General features: G+C 31.9%; 2 protein-coding genes across 2 annotated transcripts; both read left to right on the top strand.

Moving 5' to 3' along the window:
* The first annotated feature begins 208 nt into the window (after window positions 1-208).
* On the top strand, window positions 209-2829 carry LOC117689694 (RRP12-like protein). Its single transcript, XM_066070355.1, has 5 exons — window positions 209-323; window positions 1355-1425; window positions 2213-2405; window positions 2559-2626; window positions 2760-2829. Exons 2-4 carry the CDS (start codon window positions 1383-1385, stop codon window positions 2563-2565), a joined length of 243 nt encoding a protein of 80 aa, XP_065926427.1. The 5' UTR covers window positions 209-323; window positions 1355-1382; the 3' UTR covers window positions 2566-2626; window positions 2760-2829.
* A 1840-nt stretch (window positions 2830-4669) lies between these two features.
* LOC136271093 (solute carrier family 2, facilitated glucose transporter member 3-like) lies at window positions 4670-10365 on the top strand. The gene is made up of 8 exons (XM_066070354.1): window positions 4670-4835; window positions 5190-5297; window positions 5497-5585; window positions 5746-5844; window positions 6088-6303; window positions 8594-8678; window positions 9668-9795; window positions 10067-10365. The coding sequence occupies exons 2-8, from the start codon at window positions 5216-5218 to the stop codon at window positions 10253-10255; spliced, it is 888 nt and encodes a 295-aa protein (XP_065926426.1). The 5' UTR covers window positions 4670-4835; window positions 5190-5215; the 3' UTR covers window positions 10256-10365.
* The last annotated feature ends 6247 nt before the right edge of the window (window positions 10366-16612 follow it).

Genomic DNA, 16612 nt, shown 5'->3' with positions numbered 1-16612 from the left:
ATAACATAGTCAATTTTGATTAGCTTTAACAGTAAAGAATTGCTTATATTCTCTCGTTTATTTGTGTTTGGAAATCTGGGCTATGATTGTTGAAAGCTTTTGTTTTAATTGTTTGTGATTGGCTGTTTGGTTGGGTTTTTTTTAATAATTATAGTATGATTTTAGAAGTGATGTATTTTCAGTTTTTGATGTATTTTGCTTTAGGCTCTTGAGGCGAAGTCCGCACTGGTAACCAAGTGGTGTGCAAGTCTTACGACGCTCTGCAGAGGCAGATCTGGTCCCTATTACCTGGCTTCTGTAACCAACCCACAGACCTCACACAGGTAATACAACCACACACAAGTAACAAAACCACACACAGGTAACACAACCTCAAACAAGTAACACAACCTAACACAGATAAAACAACCTCAAACAGGTAAAACAACCACACACAGGTAATACAACATCACATAGGTAATACAACCTTATAAAGGTAGCAAACCCACACAGGAACAACCACACACAGGTGAAACAACCTCGGGTGATACAAACTCACACAGGTAACAACCACACACTGGTAACACACCTTACACAGGTAGCACAACATCACACATGTAATACAAACTTACACATACAACTTCATACAGGTAATACAACCTCACAATGATACTTATGTAATATAAACCTCAAACTGTAACCTGAAACTGAAGTAAAACCGCACAACCACACGCAGGTAATACAATCTCAGGTAATACAGCCTCACACAGGTAACAAACACACACTGGTAACACACCTCACACAGGTAGCACAACCTCACACAAGTAACAAAAAACCCTCATCAGGTAATGCAATCTCATACAGGTAACAACCTCACACAGGTTACACACCTCAAACAGGTAACACAACCTCAAACAGAAAGCACATCCACAAACAGGTATTATAACCTCACACTGGTAATACAACCTTACAAAGGTAACAACCTAACACAGGCAACACAATCTCACACAGGCAACACAATCTCACACAGGTAACACAACCTTAAACAGTTTACACAACTGTACACAGGTAACACAACCACACACATGTAACACAGTTCCAGACAAGTAACACAACCTCACACAGGTAACACAACCTTACACAAGTAAAACAACCTCACACAGGTAATACAAACTTAAACATACAACTTCATACATGTAATACAATCTCACAATGTAACTAATGTAATATAAACCTCAAACTGTAACCAACCAAACAGACCACACATAGGTAATACATCCTCTAACTGTAACCTATGTTATTACAAACCTCAAGCTGTAGTAAAGCCACAGACCTCATACAGGTAATACATAATGATTGTACTGTTGTTTTCCAGTGAGCGAGAAAACCTGAGGGTGGAAGTTATGTCTGACCTGAGGAGGCTCATCAACAACAGCGAAGAGGGCGGTGAGATTTCTGTTTTTTAAGCTCAATATTTTCTGAGAAACTCAGAAATTTTTTTTCTTGGCTGAGATATGGGGAAAAAGATATTGTGACAAACTTTTTGAGATAAATCTGAAATGTGGAGATGATAGATAACCTATTTGCCAATGGTAGCTTAGTTTTTTTCAGTAAAATACCAATTGAAAGAATTTTGTTTTGAGTAATCTCAGATTTGAGAAGAACTAATTGGTTCATACCACGAAGCGAGCTATGTTGCTGAGTTTTAGAGAAAGACAAATATTTGGGTTTGATCATTGTTGCCGTCTGCTTTAAAAGCTCTTTCTAGTTTAAGGTACATTGACTCTTTTATAAGACAGATCACTCTTGTATAACTCAACCTGAGATTTAGAATAGACTTTTACCTTTGATGAAAAAGGTAACACCACAGTTGATGAAAATGTAAAGAGCAATTGCAAGATGCATATGCTATTGATGCTATGAAAAAAAAAATTATTCTGTGGAAGAGTTTGGTTACATGTCATGGATAGTTTTTTTTGCCATGTTCATAGACAGTTGTGGTTTAATGTGTTCTACCAAAAACAATCGAGAGTTATTTTATTTTTTGGCATTTTTGATGACTAGTTGTTTTGTGTGATGTCATAGTTAACATTTCTCGTACTTTCTGGTTGGCAGGACCATAAAGTAGCCCTTAACAGTGCTGCGTACATGCAAGTCTGTGACAGAGCGTTGCTCTTATGATGCTCAAACATCCATTAGAGTTTCAATGACATGAAGGAATTTTAATTTACAGAGGAGCGCAAGAAAGAGGTGGCAAGGTTTGCCAAGAACTTACTGCCGATCTTGTTCAACCTGTTTACAACGGAACCAGAGAACACCAAGGACACGGCCCGATTTGCTGTCCTAGAAACCACCAAGTGTTACCTACACATAGCGGACACTGCTGTATTTATTTTACAGCAGCAATATCTTCCATTCTTATGCAGGTTCTTATTTTAGATTGACATGAGATTGAGAAGGTGGAATATTAAATATTACATGTACTACAATCTGTGTAAAACACTAAATAACCATTTAAAAAAAGAATTTGGTCTTGATAGCTTGTTTTGTGATTGGAGTTGTGTTGATTTCTCTTTCAGCTTGTGAACACATACTGTGATGAATGTAAAAAAAAGTTCCATGAAGAAGGCATTTCATCATTTAAAAGGTTGGATGCAGTAATTTTTTTGGTTTTTAAGTTAAGATGAATGCTCAGTTGAATACAGTGCTATTGTTAATTCAAAAATACCACCCCCCATTTATTATATTTGTCCTAATGTTGTTTATTTTGCTTTCTGTAGGCAAGCTTTGCTGGATCTTCTTCTTGTGATGTTACCTCTTGTAGAGGAAATGCGGGTGAAGGAAATTTTCCAACTTGTGACACAGTTTCTATCAGTGAGTTGAACTTTAAAGTCCTTTACCAGATATTGATATTATTTCTAGTAAGTGTTTTTGGGCCTGATTTGGGGGCATAATTCTGCCCCAGTCCCAACTGAAAATTTCCTAATATTTTCCCAATTTGGGACCCAAAATTCCTAATTGTATTTTTAAAAAAACAACTTAGCGCGAGTTATCAAAATTTTCAAGAAAGACTGAACAGAATAATAAATAATTTGAAGAATTCTAGAAAAAGAAGTATTGTACTTTAATTGGTATACGAATAAATGATATAAATCATTAAATTTCATCATAATTATTAAAAACGAATATCCCCAATTTTCTTGTTTTGTCGCTATTTTTCCCAATTGAAAGGGCCCCAGCCCCAGTCCCAAATTGGTGAGAAAAAATACTGTGTCTACTAAATTAGAGTTTAAATGTTTTAAATGTTTCAACACATTTGTATTACTTACATAGGCTTAAATAGTGAAAGATTTGATTAAATCCAATATTTTGTGCTGTTCTTCTGTGGATAGGTACAAGAAGTGATCTGGTGAACCTACTAATATATCCTCATTAATAGTACAGGGCTGTAACAGCACTTTTTGGTACGGGGCCGGGTTCCTCTCCATTGGGAAAATTATCGACATTTTTTCTCAAATTGGGAAAAATTTAAGATACTTTAATATGTCATTAAATGACTTCTGTATTTAGTACAATCTGTTGTTCACTTCTTAATTAAAGTTTTACAGCTAGCTAACATGATGTTCTCAGGAACAACAAGGAACAACATGTAGTACCATGCGCACGACTGTACATGGATCATTGGAACAGTCAGTAATTGTATTCTATTTAATTTATGTGAATATTTTTGAAGTACCTATTATGCCTTTTTTGTAGATAATCAAAGATTTCTACAACGCAAGCTACAACAAAAGACAAGAAAAAAACTCCTCAAAGTACCTCAGTACCATAAGCATCTCAGTCCTTTGGGCCACTACCGTTTCTGTTTTTGCATTGGGTGGAATGATTGGGGGGCTCAGCGCAGGGTATTGGTGCAATAAATACGGAAGGTAGCTCAAACCTCTTTTCAAGTTCCTGTGTTTCAATGCTTACTGGAAGACTACTCGGATTTATTTTAATAGAATGAAATATAAATATTATATGGAGTATATAGATTAAATGGAAATATTATGTCTTAGATATATGCCTACAATTAGTTTGCATTGACTTAAAAGAGGAATTTTTGTTGCAGAAAAAGGAGCCTTGTTGAGAAACAACCTATTGCATTTATTATCAGCTGCTTTGATGTATTATTCTAACTTTTTAAACTCCTATGAAATGTTGATAGTTGGTCGACTTTTGGTCGGGATATGTGCAGGTATACTTACAATTCTACCATTATGAAGTACTGTAAATATACACCTCTCTGTGCGTAGTTAATTATCATTTCGTATATCTGAGAAGAAATAACATAAATATCTTCCAAAGCTGACAAACTTGCATTGATATTCACAAAAAATCGTGATCATATTGACAAAAGTTCATACTATTGTTTTTATCATGGATTCCTATCACAAGGAAAAACCGATCTTGTAGTTTCTTAACTTTTTTAATTATGATACTTTTTAAATTACTACTGATATTTTTCCCGCAATAATGCAGAATTTTTTTATCACTTATTTAACTGATTTTCTTTTTTATAAAAATGAAAATAACACCCACTCTAATAAAACCATGCTATCATTTTGTCTCAAAGAGTTTATATAATGTCTATAACTGCCATGTACATGCTATTTTTTTTTTTAAAATTCAAACAAAAAACATTAGGAATAAACTCAGGGGCTGCCCCGTTATACTTGATGGAGATAGCACCCACGTCTCTGAGAGGATTTACTTGGGTCTTCAACCAGTTAGCCATCAACATAGGCATTCTGGTCTCTCAAATGTTTGGACTGGATTCTGTTATGGGTACTAAGGCCTTTGGCCATACGACTTGGGTAAATATAAACAGTACTTGTTTTTTTTTATTTGTATTAAGCCATATTCAATATATTAAGATAAACTATCACTGTTACACGAAAGCATGAATTTGCTGAATATGTTTTCAGTGAATTACAACAAGCAAGAAATATGTCATGTATTATTTTATGGTATGAATGTGCGACTGTCTTTTCCATGGCTAAGATGTTGGTACGACTGTTATAACAATACCGTTGATGCTGTGATTACTCTGGCAAAATTTCATGAATAATTTTGAATTTGAAGGTGCGACTTATATAAAAAAAGCTTTAATAAGATGCTTACTAAGACCAGAAATACACGAGGAAGTATAATTACTTTTGGACTTGAAGGTGCGACTGTTGTACCAATAGTTATAATGTTGTGTTCTCTGCCATGGTGTCCAGAATCTCCGCGATTTCTAATGCTTACTGCAATGGATGAAAACAAGGCTGAAAAAGGTCAGAAGCCAAATAGTAAGGTTTGACTTTCAGCAAATAAAGATTCCATAATGGGTGTAAAGTATCTAATGTTTTATTATTTCAATGAGTTATTCTATTTGTTTCAAAATATTGCATATCCTTCAAAAATGTTTTATTTTTCATTACGATAAAACATTTATACACGAAAAAGATGAATATTTCATGACTTATTTGATAGCTCTAATCTGGTTAAGGGAAACTGAAGATGTAGGAGAGGATATGGATGAAATGAAAAGGGAAGCAGAGACGCAGACGAGGATGCCAGAGGTAACAAAAGATGATAATTGCGAATTATTATACTGGACTGACATAAAGAATCAATATGAGAACATTCATATTCGTCATAATGGATAAAATTATAACTAACACTAATAGGTATTTTTTGAAGACAGTTTTGTAAAAAACTTGTTTTCTCTCCCTATTTCAGTTTGCTTTCATGGATTTGTTCCGGAACAAATTTTTCAGAGAGCCGTTGATTATTAGCGTAGTTCTACAACTGACACAGCAGTTCAGTGGCATCAACGCTGTAAGAAACGTCTATACAAATTCACCATGTCAAATTCTACTGTAGAACAATTTTCTTTTGGGGTTAACAATTAATGTGATATATCTATAAAAGATAGATTAACAGACGTTATTTTATTTTATTCTTTAAATTTTGTAAGTATTTTTCTAACCATTCAGTATTTAAAAAAACATATTTCTTCCATTTCAATGTTGGACTAGAAAAATTAAGCAGTGCACATGTCTACCTTTCATATCCATTTAGGTGATGTATTACTCCACCGAAATTTTTAAAACAGCTGGTTTAAGTGCACATTGGGCTGAGTATGCTACAATAGCAACAGGAGGGGTCAATGTCGTTATGACATTAGTGTCTGCGTTCCTTATGGATCAGGTCGGACGCCATTCCCTCCTGTTAGTCGGAGTGGGAGGGTTACTAATCTTCAGTGCTATTCTTGCTCTGTCTCTAATACTTATCAAAGTAAGTACATTGCTCGTAATTAAATTTTGGCACTTAAGAACAAGCAAGCAAAGGACTATATATGATATGGGCCTAAAATGGCCCCCTAAAATGAACATCATCATTTTACTGTAATTCTTAGATTTTTTAGTTCAAATATATATGTGATGTGTTTACATAATATTCATTTGATTCAAGTGCCCACAATATAGAAATATGACATCGTAAAGACAACCTTTTCCCGCCATTTTTGCATTTTTAGCATAAAACAGCTTGTTTTCAAGCAGTTTTTCTTTCAGAAAACATAGAGCGCATGCTTGAACAAACAACATACTTTAATCAGAGATGTATCTAGCCAAGACTTATAAGTGACAAAAAAATTAATCTTGTTCAAGCATGCGCTCTATGTTTACCATTCGTAAAAAGATAAGAAAAATGTCGATTTTTGACTGATTTTGATTGAATTCTAAAAATAGCGTCACTTCTGACGTCATATACTGCCAGTGAGAGCAAAAAAATCAAATAATTATATGAAAAATATATTTTATATCAACTCTTTAAAAAAAGAAGTCAACTTTTTATTGTACCCGAAACACTTAAAAAATGGCGAATTATGGGGGCCAAATTCAACTCATATCATATATAGTTTTACTAAATGATTAACGGAAGTAAAACTTGATATATTATTAAAGAAAGGAGTTTTGTTGGTCTTATCTATTTTTATCAAATGTCAGACACCTAAAACAGATTTGTATATAAGATTTCATTTATGTTTTTTACTATCTATAAGCCTAGATGGAATTTATGATTTGAGAGGTTGTCAGGTAAAAGATAATTTTAAAAATGAATTATTTAGAGAATGCAATCGGGACTGACGTTAAAACTTGATATTTACGGGCTATTCAAGATAACCGATATCCGAGGTACTGATATCCACCTGTACTTTAGTTTCTGCGCAGTGCATTTTATGTTCTTGTTTATACATCATGCGATCATTTTACTATTCCTTTAACGATATCCATTTCTACTGGATGGTTGTTAACCAATTAAAAGCTGTTGATAGCTGACATAATTGATTATCTACAAAGGTTTGCCTCACGAATACATGTTTTTAGTCCACATGTACTTAAAATTTTTAAACTTTTCTAATCTTATTCTTCTAGATTCTGCATATACGTACACGTTTGTTTTTCCATTCCTATCTCATAAACTTTTAACATCTTTGACATTAATAAATTCATTTTCAAAACTTAATACAGAGTGTCTTTGTGTATAGACGTTTGCGTTTGTGTAAAGAAAATACCAATCCCTCTTCCAAGGGGGAATGATGAGAAAATGCTTAGTAATAAATGTAGGATGTATGCAGTAAAATCAAGTAAAATGGCAGTTATATCATAACTTCCCTTCATATTGGGATTCAAAAATTTGAACAGACATATCAGAAATATGCGTGGATTCATATTTAGAACATAGTGGTTAAAACTTTTCAGAAATATGCGTGGATTCATATTTAGAACATAGTGGTTAAAACTTTTTAAATTTAGTCAAAGCAACCTTATAAATAGAAGTATGTTTTGCCAAGATCCGGAAGAATGTAAGAGATATCCGTAATCTAGACAGGTTACAAATTTAAAAAAAAAAAAGTACTTCCTGTAAATATAATTTCTATAGTTAAAGCAAGCATGTCGAAAATATTGTTTACTTTATCCATACCAAAACATATGATAAGGGAATCCACGATATATTGTGGGTGCAGCTGATAATGTGTGCAGGTTGTGTTTGATAGATATAGTACCATGGTGAGAATTAGGGCGAAAATTCATAAATTGATAAAAAGCTAGTGAAAATGAAGGGCAAACATATATTCTAACAACACAATTGTTAAACAAAGGTGTTGAAATTCCTTTTTTTCTCATAAAGAATTCAAAGATGAAATATAGAGGTAAAAAAGCAGGTGTTTAAAGAGAATTTTGAAATATGTCCATGCAACAACGCTTATAGTCAGATTGACATCATTTTTGGAAGAGGATATCATATTTCTATAAATAAATAATCATAGTGAAGCCATTTTGTCAATTAAATTTAAGTCGGACGTTGTTGCGTAGGTAAGCGATATACACCTATTTTCTCTTTGTACATTACCTCACTATAATAGAAGTCTTTCCACTACAGTAACGAAATGTTTGCAGAAGTCTTGTTCTATGTTACACTGATGTCGTAGTATATTTTTAAACATAATCAGGATGTAGTCATTGACTAACAGTATTAAATGATCCTTAAAAACCATTAAATGTTTTTTTGTTTTTTACAGGAACTGAACATTACAGTTGTGTGGCTGCCTTACCTAGCTATCGTGTCTGTGATATGTTACATCATTGCATTTGCCTCAGGTCCAGGTGTGTTCAGTAAAATATATTTAAATATTTCATATCTATTAATTTCTTTCGTGATTCACATAAAATAAACATGTTTCATAGTTCAATATACACTTTCCAAAAATGTGTCCCCTGGCAACTTCTTATAGTAAAAATTGATTTCTCATAGACACCTGGGTTGTTGAGGAACATGCAACATTGTGTTCAGTCTTTGGCGGATTTTTATTTTTAATATTTACAACTTTAATTTAATATTTTAATGGTAAGCAAAGATTTTAATGCTAGTTTTCAAATTATGAGCAAGAATGCAGTGCTCACAATTCTTTGATATGTAATCAAGGCTCATGTTATGTTATTGTTTACATCTAGTTTGGCAAATAAAAAAAGTAGTTATTTATGATAAAATAAAAAGTGATAAACAACATTAGAAATTGATTTAGTTCATAATAAGCCTTCATATAAAAAAGTTTAATGAAAACATATAACAATGAAATGTAAGATCTGTAAGATGTTCGCGTATATAAAAACTGAAGTCAAAATTTGTACTGACATTTGTAATGACCATTTAATAAAATTTTGTAAACAGTCACATTTAAAGAAAATTGTGATTATGCCCGTTTAAAAATCTATTTCTTTTATTCAAATTGTTCGAGAAGGAAGCTACCAATTAAATGAAAGAGAAATGTTTAATCAATTGCAAATAAAGTTTATCACAATACCTAATGTTTGATAGCAATAGGAAAGTTATTTTTCCCCTTTTTGATTTTGAATGAAAACACTTTAATTAACTCTATGTAAAATGTATATTTGTAATTTAATTTTATCTCTTTGTTTGATTTTCTTTCACATTTTTGTCATATTCTGTATATTAATATTTATCAACTTAAAATCAAATCATACTTTTTCGTAATGCCATATTGAAATGATAAATATTAGTTTGATTATCGATGAAGTAAAACTATAACATTGCAGTCATTTCTCAATGAATTAATCTCTCATTCTTACTTCAGGATCAATACCTTGGTTTATGGTCGCTGAGATCTTTTCGCAAGGTCCGCGATCAGCGGCAATTTCCGTGTCCACCATGGTAAACTGGTTCTCTAACTTCACAGTTGGACTAGTTTTCCCTTTATTGAATGTAGGTATACATTGTATTTTATACGGCTCTGTATAAAGTTTTGATTTCAACGTATGCATGGGAAGAAAAGGGGTCATGGTTGATCATAAATAATGTCGATACGTACCGTTTTCCTTCTGTTGACATTATTTTTCATCTTTACTAGACATAAATCACATTCGATAACAAAAAAGCGGTTTAAGAAATATTGTTGACCTGTATTTTACCAACATATATAAAGTAATATTGTTCTCATTCACTTTGTAAATTGAATTGAAAAATACATTTTCAGGAGCTGGCAATTCATCAATACTCCTTCCTTCCGTTTGTGGTGCTGTTGATTATATTCTTAAACTTCATATACAGAAGGGTTCCCGAGACGAAAGGGAAAACCTTTGAACAGATCTCACTACTGTTTAGAAGGCCTGACATGATGGTTTATGAAAGCATTATTCAGCAGGATTCTATTAATACAGCATAGACCAGGTTACAAAATGAAGATTCATCCCACAATTCATTAACTTATTATATTTTATTATATTATTATAATTTTTATTAATATAACTATTATATTTTTATATGTGCAATTAGTATAAGAAAACGTTATTGTAACCTAAATTTTTTGTTAGAAGAAAATTTCAAAACAATTTCAATTAGTATGTAATTGTTTTTAAACAAATACATTAAAAAAAAAGTTTCCAAATGGAACTTAGTTAAACACCTCAATGAACATGGTCAATCAAAAACAGTTAAAAGGAATAATTATTTTCTAATCGCAAATTGTTTAATCTTGTATAATTGAATAAAAAATTTCATAAAAAGTTGATAAGATATGTAGTGTCATGCACTGGTATAAAATCTCAATAAACCTTAAATACATCAAATACTATTTTTAAATAAACCAGCTTTAATGTAAAAATGCATGCCTTGGTTTCATTCAATTATTCAAATTCAATGAATGGTTGTGCATTTGTTAGATTGTCAAGTTATTGAATATTCTACTACAGTAATTGCCGAGATATAAGAGATGCCGCGGACATTATTCTCCAATATACCACGAACGTCATCAGTAAATTATCAGATCAGAAATACCTATTTGTCTCGCACTGATCATGAAAGTACATCTTCAGACCGTAAAAAGTTTAAAACCATGTAAATTCCACGTGTTAGTTCCAGTCAAAACGATGTGTATTGCCTCAAATGTTTATTTCTAAGAGATCAACGCGGCTGTTCATAGGACCTCCCTAGCACATTTTCACTGCGTGTTTTCACATAAAATATATAACGTGTATTTGTAATAAATTGCCCTTAAAATATTAGGAATATGATTCAAAGTTGTTCTATAATTAAGTAAAGAGTATTAAAAATCCAAAGAAAAATTCTGTCGTCTGTATGTGATTCCTTTGATCGATAGACATGTAAACGTTACTATAAAAACCGTTGGCGTTACACGGAACAGCCGTGAAAATGACCTAGATCGTCTTTCTATAGGAGAAACGATCTTTAGAAATACTGGGCTGTAAGTAGAATAGAAATAAAGTTCTTGTTATCGTGAATGTTGCATGATAACCTCCTTGGTCTCTAAATTTTGTTTAAAATATAATGGCCTCGACTAACGCCTCGGCTTTTATATTTCAAAACAACATTTCTCGACCTCGGAGGTTATTCTGCAACATTCACGAAAACTCGTACTTTATGTCTTAAATATCAGTTTGTTTTTCTCGAATTCCAACTCTTTCATGACTATTTCTTTAACAAAGTCGTTTACAAAGCGTAACATTCACACTAGTTGCTTGTTTTGCTCAAGATTAGTGTCATTCCCCCAACAAAGAGTCACATGGAGAGACCGTGTTATTTTATTACTATGGTCATTCTAGAAAAACAGAACACCATTCGATCAAAATTTTTTTAAAATTTAAAATACATGTACATGAAATATTGTAACTAAATATATATTCATTGTCATTCCTTTGCTTGAGTGTCATTTTTTCATGGCTGTGTTTTGGTGTTTTTCGAACCCTTGCATTGTGGTTGTTTAATTCATTGATAATGTTTTGCCTCATCGTTCTCAATGTTTGTTTTCTATATTATTTGACCATATCGGTCTGATTGTTTTTATCAAAATTCAATGTAACCAATTGGTCTGAATTGGAATTAAAAAAAAAGTATGGTATTAATAAAACTTGAAAGAAAATGAAGAACAAATTCATGAAAAACAAACATCAATATGCATACCATATATATCGCCATTAACAAGTTAATCAAAAAATGATAAATAAAGATAAAACTAGTTTGATTTACCAGCTGTAAAAAAATGAAAATGTATCAGTAGTATTAATATAGTTATGTTGTTTGAGAAGTAAACCTTGGTATGATCAGGATGTTGACACACTTTATTTCTGTACGAACAAATGTGAACAAATAAATTGTCAAGTAATATATTGCCGTTTTTTAATTGTAAGGTGAAAAGCACATCAAGCGCTATGTAAAGATTGGGTTTTTCTATTAACTGTGCGTGCGTCATCTTGACGTCATGTTTTAAACGTGACCGTACGCCGTGGTGACAAAACATGTTGTTTTTGAAATTGGATAACAAAAAATTGAATGAAACTTCTTAAACCAAAAAATTAAAAAAAAAGTGTTACTGCATTTATCAATCTGTTAGTTGTGATTTTTATGAAAAATATTTGATTGACAGCCACATTGTCTTCGTATTTTTTGATTGACCCATATATATTCAAGTTCCCCTCAAGCTAGTCAATTTCTCGACTTGCTCTCGGGGAACTGGAATCTTGCTGTCTCCCTCAATGTTATATTTTAATTGTATACCAAAATATATATTTCATAAAAAAAGAATCTGAAAGTACAAATAAAAAGCAAAAGCATGATTTAACTAAATGAATATCCATAACAAATGTTGTATAGAGGTAGAAATTGAAATCATTTAAGGACGTTGTTTACTCAGGGTTTGAATGATCAAATCAGGATTGTTAAAAAGTTCAATTTCACGAGTAAAATTTGTTTTAAATACAAAAAGTATTTATGAAATGAATTAATATTGACATAACAATCGATATTTTTACCAAAATTAATTTGGAATTAGGCTCTGACAAAGTTTGACTTTTAGCAAAACAGAGGAAATTCGGACCATATTTTTCAGATTTTGTTTTCCACTGAAATATTTTTGGTAGTACTAGAATATTAATGGTTAAGATTTTATTTGTTAGTCAACATTGTTTTGCATATTTTATGTTGGTTTTATCTTGCTTTTTCGTTTAGATAATCGTATGGCACACACTACGAAACTATTGAAAGTGCTTAAAAATGATAAACGACACCATATCTCAAAATTTTGATCATAGACCTCATATGAATTTTATGCCAGCTGAGAAAGGTCAATATACTTATTTTAATACTATGAATGTTTTAGCATAATCATCATTCAGCTTTTGTTATATTGAATCAAAAATGGGTAGTAATTTGAAAACTTATAGAGAAAATTCGGACTAGAATATCTATAATAATTGTGAATTAAAACTTAATGCTTGGTATCTGTTTAATGTCACTACCATTCATAAACTGTATTTCATTTGTTCAAGAATTAAGCAATTTGTAATTATTCTCCAAATTAAGAAAATCTCAATCATAGTGTAAAATTTTTATGGATTCTTCTTAAATTTTCAAAAAATATTCAATGGCGATTAACTTAAAAAGCATTTGACCTACTTTTTTGAAAGAGAAGAATAACACTACCATGTAAGGTCTATAACACACAATAGTTGGTTTTTCATTATCATCAGTGTTTTTTTTTTCATTCTGAGTAAACGTCATCCTTAAGATGAAATTGAGACAGAACGGAGGCATGCCAAATATACCTAAGCGGCGTTCCTTTTGCGTCATTAAAAATGGCTGTGATTAAATCCTAAGACTTTTTTTCCACTTGTGAAATAACAAGTAGTTGGTCAATTCGTTGCTTTAGTTTCATATTAAGTTAAGTCTAGGTATTTAAAATAAACTAACATCAATTTGATTAATATATACACAATTTATTTATTTTTTATTTATCAAGCATACTTCTTCTGATTGTTTTTTTTACAATATTGTTTTTTAATAGCAAATTTGCATGTATATCTTTATAATATTCTATCTAAACCCAAAATATTTAGTTACTTGATATGTTAATGTTTGATTATAGTATAGCATGATGTGTAATGTGTAACAGGTGTTGTATTATTACTTATATAAACCAACAGTGAGAAGGTTCTTCACACAGTTACTCCCTTGTCGTTTGAGTTAAAAATGTTGCTGAGTCTGCTGTTTGCGTTGTCCTTTGGTTTAATCGGCGTTGCGTTCAGCGGAAATACTTTACAGAGAGACAAAATTACAAAGGCTGATTTGTTGAAATCGTTAATCTACGACAATACCAAAGCTACAGTTACCCTGGATTCATCAGCTCTGAAACAACTGATTCAACTGTCTTCAGGTAATTGTTTAAAAACAAATTAAACTTAACTTTAGAACATTTTATATTTCCCAACAAGTTATGCATAACATACCAGCTGACATAATATGTGTTCATTTTTTTAACATGGAAACAGATTCGTCTAGTTCTCTACAACGAGTCAGTTTTTCTGTCAACTTAGAATCAAAACCTCTAACACTCGGGGCTGGACAAACAGTAAAATATGACGCAGTCCTGACGAATGACGGGAACGGATATGACGTCAGAACGGGAGTGTTCACGTGTCCTGTGGCGGGAACCTACATGTTTGTTGTCGATTCTTTATCTTACCAAGGGCTTTGGTTATATCTGAAAGTCAACAAGAAAGTAACAGGTAAACTGCACGTGTCTCCTCGTGGTTACAATGGAAACCCTTTTATCCAAATAAGCAGGACAGTCATCGTGAAGCTGAAGTCTGGAGACCATGTCAAAGTTGAAAATTATGCAAGCAACGGTTACATACAGTATGGAATGTACTCAGGATTTTCAGGAACTATGTTATATTGACAAGAAATAAATACAACACATCGTTAAGCTCTTCCATTTTTGAATAAAAGTGTAGAAGTAGTGTAACAGTTTTGTCATTTTAAGTAACTAAAAGATGTTTTATAAACTAGTTCAAATGCAGTGTTTCAACAACAAACAGAGATACGAAATTTCGAGGATTGGATAATTGCATCCGATAACCAGAATCAGTGTTTGAAGACCTGGTTAAAACATGTACAAAACATATACCCATTAATGTTTGTTGGAAAATATATGACCTTGAATATTTAAAAAAAAAAAAACATCCGATGTAAAAAAAATTTGAAAACGGTAAAATGATTCTAAATTGACTTTGATTGACCCTTCTTGTCTAGACCTATAGAAATGTTCTATCCGCTGTAACTTGCAGAAAAAAACCACAATTGCGCACAAATGGCAATGTTATTTGTAGAATTAAAGCTGCTTGGTCCGATATTTTTGTAATTACAGTATCAAAATTTTTTTCATACAAATCATTTATCTTAGAAAGTTATGGACTTTCTCCTATTTACACCAGCAGAATCAGTCTCCTTTCAAAGTTAAAAATATTCAAAGTAAATAAAAATAATATCTCTTTGGGCAAACGAAAAAACAAACCAAAATGCATCAATGTTTGGAAAAAAAAACTGCTTGGTTTCGTCCCCCGAATGATTGGGGTTATTCAACCCGCATGCTATGCATCGATTGTAAAGAAAGCAGACTTTAGAAATATTAGCGAACAAAACGTACACATGTTTATTTGTAATTTGTCTGATCATTTCGACCTTTTTTTAAAGCGATGTCAAATTCGTAATACAACCATACCCGTCTCGTCGTCAGGGGTGAAATTTAACATGAGGCGAAATAACGCGGTACCTATTAATGTCGTTTATTTTGTTAGCAAATTTTGTACGTATTTTTCTTCATTGAAATTTGGCATATTTGACAGGTAAAACTACTGCAATGACTATTATTATACATGTACTAAGCATAGCCATCCTTTAAAAGCGTGCATAAAATTTGATATAAAATCGGACCAAGCAGCTTTAAATTAATTCAAAGATGATATTAGTCAGTAAGAAGTTATTAGGTTGATATACTTTACAAAGAAAATGATGGGTTGATTTCTTGCAAAAGGCAGTACACGGAAATCAATTCTTCACCAACTGCTTATATAACGCATCTCTTTATAGAGCACATGTATCTCGATACGTTGTTACAACAAGTACTTCAGATATCTAAACTCATCTGGATGTATTTTTATTTAAAGAAAATTATCGACATTTTTTTCACTGCAATAATAAATGGTCACCTATAATTAAGTCACTTTGATATTTTAACATAATAAACAGAGTTTGCATGAGTTTGAAGTTAGATTGCTTTTGTCAAGTTCTTTTGTCCTAAGATGTAATTGTTCAATTTGAAATTAATGTGTTTATTTTTTTTTTATCTATGTTAGATAAAAGCCAAGAACCATTTAAGTGCATTTGATATACACTATATAATGTTTATACCGGCGTACACTTCGTTAAGCTAAATCAAGTGCGCCTTAATAAATAACAAACCTGTTTTTGTTTTCCCCTGTAACTGATCAAACCGAAAGTGAAAAAAAGACTCTTGCTGCCGATTTGTGTAGTGTGCATAGTGTTTATGATTTTGAGAATGAACAGGATCAAAATGAAAAAAAAAACAAGCAAAAAAAAAACAACTATCAAAGTCTAATTTAGAGATGTAAATAGGTATGGCACGCCAAATTCACACAAATGAGCTAATCATAGTTTAACAGTCGATAAACTAGGTTTAACAGTTGTAAACTACGGACGGAAAACTACA

Source organism: Magallana gigas, chromosome 8 (assembly GCF_963853765.1).
Source record: "Magallana gigas chromosome 8, xbMagGiga1.1, whole genome shotgun sequence".
NCBI lineage: Eukaryota > Metazoa > Mollusca > Bivalvia > Ostreida > Ostreidae > Magallana > Magallana gigas.
The sequence above is the reverse complement of the archived record's forward strand: the minus strand, read 5'-3'. Positions and strand labels throughout refer to the sequence as shown.